At 40.4% G+C, this 8,384-nt stretch overlaps 1 protein-coding gene across 1 annotated transcript; it reads left to right on the top strand.

Annotated features, from left to right (window-relative positions):
• The first annotated feature begins 5,437 nt into the window (after positions 1-5,437).
• On the top strand, positions 5,438-8,145 carry LOC119727085 (monocarboxylate transporter 2-like). The gene is made up of 3 exons (XM_038198952.1): positions 5,438-5,575; positions 6,312-7,202; positions 7,539-8,145. The coding sequence occupies exons 1-3, from the start codon at positions 5,461-5,463 to the stop codon at positions 7,658-7,660; spliced, it is 1,128 nt and encodes a 375-aa protein (XP_038054880.1). The 5' UTR covers positions 5,438-5,460; the 3' UTR covers positions 7,661-8,145.
• Positions 8,146-8,384: the final 239 nt, after the last annotated feature.

Below are 8,384 nucleotides of genomic sequence, written 5' to 3'. Positions count from 1 at the left end.
AACTTTAGAGAATTTCTTAAATGTTAATGTGGGATTTTCGGGGATTTGTTCAAGTGCGCCACGTTAGGAACACTGGAAAGAATTCCATATAAGCCTCCACCTCTATGGGCCATGACAGGAAACGTCAAAGTATTTTTAAAGAAAATCGTGATTTTTTCCCCTCCTAAATTTCCGTTTCTTCGTCAGATTTACAACTTTTGGTACTTTTCAAGTCATATCTAGAAAAATAACTGGAGTCCGTATATGGAATTCTTTCCAAGACGTCATTATTAATTTAATTCCCTTCTCGTCTGCTCAGTACTATTGGTATTTTCACTCCCAACATAGTTGAACACATTTCGTTTTTCCTACTTCAAATATAGACACCAGAAATAAGTTGCTAAATACAGGTACACTTTGACACTTTCCTAAATCTATCCTCGACCCGCTATCATCATCTGCGCACCTGGGTATGTCCATAAATAAGGGGTCCAAAAGTGTGACATTTTTGGTGTCCCTGTTACAACAGACCTGTTAATTTCCCATTCAAGTGTCAATAAAAATGACTTCACACTATTTTTCATTTGTTTACCAGGTAGTTTGCTTTACATAATCACTCTTAGAATCAGAGACATGTGTCCTGAATTACAAAATCTTCCACAAGTCAGATGTAACTCGGACACCAAAATTGGACCCTAAATTTATGGAATCACCCACCTACGCTTTGCACGCGCACCCGTTCCCAAACGCAAAGACGTCTGACATAAATCGACTTTACACACTTGGCACACACGGCAAAAACTTGGAATCCCCACACAAAGGTTCTCGGTTCGATAGCCGCCGATGGCCACGTCAATCTTTTTCATTCAAAAACCGGAAAAAACACCGAAACAGCTCGGTGTTTGTTTACCTACAAACACAACGTCCGTCTAGTTTTTTTGTTTTTTTTCTTTTTAGCTGTTTCGGAGACACACCGAAACAGCTCTTGTTTTCGTTAAGATTTTTAGCTGTTTCGGTGTACACACCGAAACAGCTCTTGTTTTCGTTAAGATTTTTTTTTGTTGGTTTTATTTTTTTTCTCCTTTTTCAGACTTTTTCTCCAAAGGTTTAGCACACGTTTGTTCTACCAGTCCACTTTGCCACTTTTTTAAATCCGATTGATTTCAGACTTGGTACATACTTAGACCACCACCCACAGATGGTCCTAAAAGAAATTTGTGATCGTGACGTCAGGTGTCAGGTTACGTCACATTAAAGATGCATTTTTCCCCCTAGGGTTTGTACACGTTTTAAAACACTCCACTTTGGCACTTTCGGAAATTCGATGGACTTTAGACTTAGTACACACCTAGACCACCACCCACAGATGGTCGTAGAAGAAATTCATGTTCGTGACATCATCAGGTGTAAGGTTACTTCACATTAAATATGCATTTTTCCCCATAGGTTTTGTACACGTTTTTCTTCAAACCACTTACTTTGGCACTTTCATATGTCTGATTGACTTTTCACTTGGCAGATGACATTCGAAGTGACGTCATCAAGTGTTCATCACGTGCACAGAGTATTTCAAATATACGAAACAGCTTGTGTTTGTCCACAAACACATTTCTACTTTCTTTTTCTTCTCCTTTTTCAGACTCTTTCTCCATATGGTTTGTACACGTTTTTCTGCCTTCAGTACACTTTGGCACTTTCTGATATCCGATCAACTTAAGACTTGGTACATACTTAGACCAACACCCACAGATGGTCCTAGAAGAAATTCGTGATCGTGACGTCATCAGGTGTCGGGTTATGTCACATTAAAGATGCATTTTTCCCCATATGTTTTGTACACACTTTAAAACACTCCACTTTGGCACCTTCGTAAATCCGATCGACTTCAGACGTGGTAAATACTTAGACTACCACCCACAGATGGTCTTAGAAGAAATTTGTAACGGTGACGTCATCAGGTGTCAGGTTACGTCACTTTAAAGATACATTTTTTCCCATAGGGTTAGTACACGTTTTAAAACACTTTGGCACTTTCGTAAATCCGATCGACGTGAGACCTGTTACACATTTAGACTGCCACCCACAGATGGTCCTAGAAGAGGTTTGGGATCGTGAAATCATCATGTGTCAGATTACATCACATTAAATATGCATTTTTCCCTATTGGTTTTGTACACGTTTTTTCTCAAACCACACACTTTTGCGCTTCTATATGGCTGATTGACTTTACACTTGGCAGACACTATATAAGACCAGCAGCCGAAATTGGTCCCTCATGAATTCGTAACGACGACGTCATCGTGTGTCAAGTGACGTGACAATTAATGTGCATTTTTTAAATCGCTATAACTTCGGAAGTACAAGTCCAATTAAAACTTGGTATGCACATTCACATGGATGTGTTTTAGATGGAAATTGAAGTGACCTCATCATCAGATGTCATGTGACGTCCCTTAACAGGGGCATTTTATTCTTATACAGGCCGATAATGTTCGATTTGGTTGTAACTGACATGTACGTACAATGTGCAGTTATAGATGACATTTGTAGTGACGTCACTGATTGTTCATAACGTGCTCAGAGTATTTCAAATATCCGAAACAGCTTGTGTTTGTGGACAAATTTCTTAGACTAGTTAATTTTGTGTTCGGTTTGTTATCAATGTCAGGGAGCCATGGACACAAGGGAACAGTCAATCGGTAGCGTGAAGAGAAGAGTTTTGCAACAGAGACGGGCACGACAGTGATGGGAAAAGGTTCAGTAGACACTGAAGAAGCACGTATAACTGCAGTAAATTAAGTGACTCGAGGTGTAATTGTTATGCCAATTTGAAGCATGCGAACTGGATATCCAAACATTGACGTTATTTCTGCAAGGCTTCAGTGTTACAGCTTTGATGATTTTTATCTTTGATTCGATACAACTTGACTAGTTTTGACAGTACATGAAAGTTCTTTGCTTCCTGGACCTGTTTTCTGGTAGTGTAAGTCTGTAAATTTTTTGTCAAACAATAGTATGATGATCTGAGACTGAATGTTAATTGTCCTGGATTTATCAAGCCAATGAAGTTTCCTGTAAATTTAGTCACCAAGATTGAGACGATGTGCGGTTTCATAATTTGAACATTTGTGAGTAGGCTACCTTTACTGTTTTAACGTGGATTGTGGCCTATTTTTGAAACAAGACTTTTATAGTGAACTTAAGAGGCATTAAATTCAAAACAAAACCTTATCTCTTTTATTCCAAACTTTCAAATTTGCATGTAAGTAGGAAATTATCTTGCCATTAAAAAAACTTGTAAAAATCATGTGAAAATCAACTGTAAAAGAAGTTGCATCGCCATCTTGAGAATTCTTCATGGTTCAACTTCAAGGCTTCTGCATTTATTGAAGCCAATTAAATTTCATTGATTATTATTATACACATTTTGTTAACAGTGTCAAATAGATACAATTAACGTACAGTATTTGCCAACAGTATTTTGATCCCCTTTGTCTCTTTTGTAATACATGTTTCCACATGGCACTCTTTATTGTCAATTAATTGCAAAATATGTATCTAGATATTCATCAAACTAGCTCCCTTGAAGCAACCCACAGATCTCAGCCCGCCTTTTCAAGACCAGTTCAACCTGTTAACGACAGTTTCCAGTTACAGACCAATTCAAAACGACTTAACAGTTCCAAGCCAGTTGGCAACAGCTCATGTCAGTTGGAAACCAGTTTGAAACCATGTTCACACCAGATGAATTAGTTAAACCAGTTGGAAACCAATTAAACCAGTTGAAAACCAATTAAACCAGTTGCCCAGTTCCTCCCAGTTAAAAACCAATTAGACCAGTTGCCCAGTTCCTCCCAGTTAAACCAGTTGGAAACCAGTTCATACCAGTTAAACCAGTAGAAAACCAGTTAAACCAGTTGCTTAGTTCATACCAGTTAAACCAGTTGGAAACCAGTTCATACCAGTTAAACCAGTTGAAAACCAGTTAAACCAGTTTTCCAGTTCTTACCAGTTAAACCAGTTGGAAACCTGTTGAAACCAGTTGGAAACCTGTTGCCCAGTTCATACCAGTTAAACCAGTTCAAAACCAGCTCAAACCAGTTGAACCAGTTTAAACCAGTTAAAACCAGTTAAAACTAGTCACCAATTCCCAGTTCAACTGGACCAGTGGGGACCAGTTGAAACCAGTTCAACTGGTTTCAACTCACCTTGAACACGAATTCGTTGACCCGCAACTTCCAGATATTTCCGCCGGGTCGTCGAGCTTGTTTGTATTAGAGTAGAATCTGAAATGGTGTATTGGATTGGAGGGCCCAATTGTTTACTTGGATAAAAAAATACAACTGTCCGGAAATTAATTTAACGAAGCATTTCAGTTTGGTATTCCATCGGATAATTATCTTCTTGTAATCGAATGGAATGGATGATTTTATTATGTATGAATTTGGTATATATTATAAAACTTTAGGACAGACAATTAAATAAAATAGAATGGACGTGAGCCGTATAAGACACTTGCTCACTCATGAGTAAAGTATATTTGTGACTTTTGGTAAACCAACGGTTCTGTAATAAACATGTGGACCATTTTCAGCCATCCAAAAAGTAACCTACTATAAATTATTGTTTCTCCCCTGGCATGCGGTCATCTTGAAGAAAACACCATTTCTAAAGATGAGTCAAGTGACACATTTTTTCAGAACGGATCTACTCACCAATGAAAGGACATTATTCTCGTTTGTCGGTCGCGAGATTAACACACACAAAATGTGGACAAACACCAGCTGGCTTTAGGCGATTTGCCAAAAAAAATCTGAAAATCACGCGTACAGTGTACGTGATTTCATGGGCTGGTTATATCTTTTAAGCTCAGCACCCCTAGAAATCAAACAGGATAGATATTTGCCTCACGGCCTTGCGAGGCAGAAACTCAGCAAAAATTCTCCATACACGGGGATATTGTGTGAGCCATACGTGCTGAGCAAACGGCCTCGGGTGACTTTGTGCTCAGCACGTTGCTCTCGTGTGCGGCGGGCTTTATAGTACCCGACAAAAAGTCGAATACATTTACGAATCTCTGCACCACGTATCGTACCAAAGTTGTATCTAGGCTGTGAGGTCAAGTGTACAGCGTAATTTATTGTATTTGAGTGAATGTTTTTAGTGTTAACTTCAGGAATCAGTATTTCAACAGCACATTAGAGCAGATTTATAGCAGCTATCGTAGAGGGTGGAGATGCATTTTGCTGAGATATGCATGAGTTAACCTTACGTGAATTCCTTCTTACGGAATACATTTTTTTCTAAAGATGCCCCCCCCCCCTACAGATTGCCGCTATAAGCATGAGGTCTATTTGTTCTGTCCTGAAGCATTTTTTTTTATACCATTGAATGGCAGGTCAACACCACTGTGATCGCGATTAAGAATTACTATTTTTCCTTGTCTCGGCAGGGCCTGTTGTCGGAGCACTAAGTCGCTTGATGGGCAGCCGTCCCATGATGGTGTTTGGTGGACTTCTTACTACGACTGGCTTCATGTTAACGTCAATATCATCCAACGTTTTCGCTGTGGCTGTTTTTATTGTTGGATTATCAGGTACAATTATATCCCCGGTCAATATCAAGAACAGATGTAATTCATTTTTAAGTAAATGTTGCCAAAGGTTGAAGACTGAGTGGCCAGAAACTACACTCAACCAAAAAAGAAATTCCCCCTTTCGATACTTTTTTGTCTACTTACTAAAAACTACTGAGCCCCTCTCGCTCAAATGACGACTAATCAGTACAGAAATTCCTTAGCAATCCAGTCATTCTCTTTATTTGGCCCCAAACAGTGAAAATGTATGCAATCTATGACCAATGATACAGAAAACAGTTGCACTTTTGTATACGTTCAAGTTGTGGTTCACACTCACCTTGCAAGTATACAAAAGTGCAAATTTTTTCGGTACCATTTGTCATCAATTGCATAATTTTGCTTACACATTATCGTCGTTTTGGGTCAAACGAAGAGTAATTCTGGATTGCTAAGAATGTTTGTACTGATTAGTTGTAATTTGAGCAAGATGTGCCACGTAGTTTTTGAGTTAGAAAAAAAGTGTTAAGGGGGACTTTCTTTCTTGGTTGAGTTTTTGTCCATATTAATCTTAGTGGCTTTCAAAATAAAACAATATTACTTCTAACCTAGCTTGCAAGAAAAAAAATATTAGGCCTACAATAAAGACCCTTTCACACTAGTTATACGAGCCTGTTGATGATTTCTAGCTACCAGATTGAATTTACTGCAAACATCCTATTGGCCAAGCTCAAGACCAGACACATTTTTGTTCCAGGTATAGGGACTGCATTTAGTACGTTCATCAGCTTGGCACTCACGGCTTCGTACTTCAAGGACAAATATCCACTTGCCAATGGACTATCAACAATGGGTGTTCCTATTGGGATGATGGCTTACGGACCAGTTACGCAGTTGCTTCTGGGCACCTATGGCTGGAGAGGAACCATGCTCTTAGTGGGAGGTATCTCGTTTCATCTAGTGGCGTGTGCTATGTTAGTGCGACTGGATCCATCTTCCTCCTCACCAGACAATGAACAGTACCAAGAGGTTTCGGTAAACGATGGGGACGAAAACCAGTCGGCGGGAGAAGGCAGAGATTGTACTGATGACAAAACTGATAACTCAAAGAAGAGTTGCTGCGATCCAGACCATCGACAAAATAGGACTGGAATGTGTTGCCGAAACATTGTGAAAGCAATTGATATGGCTTTGCTGACAGATGTCAGGTTTGTTTTGCTAATTTGTGCGAGATGCACAGCCAATTTTACCTATAGTGCATGGGTGGTTTACATGGTGTCGCACGGGCAGTTTCAGGGCCTTAGTGAAATTCAAGCTTCGTTTCTGCCCACTGCGTTCGGTGTTGGCAACGTTATCGGAAAGTTGGTATTGCCATTCCTGCAGCAGATCGGCATTAAACCGTCCATGACATTCTGGGCGTGTTTTGGGGCAGGTATCGTCAATGTATCGTTCCTCCTTGACGCCTTCATCAGACCTTTCATCGGACAGTTAGCTCTTACTGGATTCGTAGGCGTTGGTTACGGTGTGGTTTTTCAAGCCCTTGACGTCATGGTACGGTTTCTTGTGAGTGATGACCGGTTTGTTAGTGTCCTGGGATGGCAAGGAATGTTCGTTGGCGTTGCTGGGACACTCGGTGGATTGATATCAGGTTGGTTCGTTTAACATATGTTTTTAATACAGAGGAGCAGTGCGGTGCACCATTTTGGTTTACATCGATAACTTGTACTTAATTTTTTGTTTGCACAAGCTCAGGGGAAAAAAACTATAAAAAGTCCCGTGTCAGTTTGACCTGGTAGCCGAGTTATTGAACGTGTAAATTTTACCAGCCCAGCGCTGCGTGTCTTTATGCACCCAGGGTCGACTTCGTTGTTTAGCGTTGTGTTAATTTTTCTTCTTGCCAACAGGTTTTTTTTCTGACGGGGGGTAGGGTGTACAGATTTCTTTCATTGAAACTAAAGTACAAATAAATGTCTTTTTTTCACAGGATGGATTTACGAGTGGACGGGAGGTTTCAGTATAGTTCTCTGCGTGTTTGCTGGAGTGACGTTGCTTTCTATTCCCTTCTTCGTTACCGAAGCTCTATACGCCAAGCGAAAGGCACTCTAACATGGATCATATTCTAAAATTTTTGGATCCTATAATTTTCGTTTCCCTTGTCCCTGTTGCATCAGACATGTACGATTTTGTTAATGCTGGATGAACCCCTTAAACCCTTTACCCTAAAAGTGTTTGTCAAGCTAACTACATAACCAACAGTTGAGAATAGTTTGAGCTCATGTTTATAATGATACTGAAAGGTTAAAAAGTTCCGAGTTATCAGGAACAGGAACAATGTAACACATTGGACCCGAAATTTATAACATGATCATGCGTTTGTGTGACAGTTAAGGTGCATGCATGGACATCCGATTATACAGCATATTGCGCTCTATGCAGCCGAACGACATCAATGGTAGAGGGCGCTATCGATGAGACGAATCCGTTTCGTCCATAGTGCCATCTACTGTTGATGTCGTTCGGCTGCATAGCGCACTATAGGCGACCTATGAGCTCCGTGCGCTACCAAAAGAGGGCGCCCTTTTACCTAACAACAACGTCCCATGGGCGGGACATTTCGCCGGTTGACGCGCACCGTTCCTTGGGTGTGACGCACGTACACCAGGGGGTTTGTACTATTTACACGCAGTGGCCGCGCTTCGCGGCAAATGAATTGCAGTCAGCCAAGATGGCATCGGTCGATCACCCCCAACTGTACTTCCTTTGCCGGTGAGGGGGTGTTTGTGAACAGAGCGGATATGTAAACGAACATTATATCAATCCAGTCTTGGAC

This window comes from Patiria miniata, unplaced genomic scaffold, assembly GCF_015706575.1.
Source record: "Patiria miniata isolate m_02_andy unplaced genomic scaffold, ASM1570657v1 HiC_scaffold_20, whole genome shotgun sequence".
In the NCBI taxonomy this organism is placed as follows: Eukaryota; Metazoa; Echinodermata; class Asteroidea; order Valvatida; family Asterinidae; genus Patiria; species Patiria miniata.
Note: the sequence above shows the minus strand (reverse complement) of the source record. Positions and strands in the feature narration are given on the sequence as shown.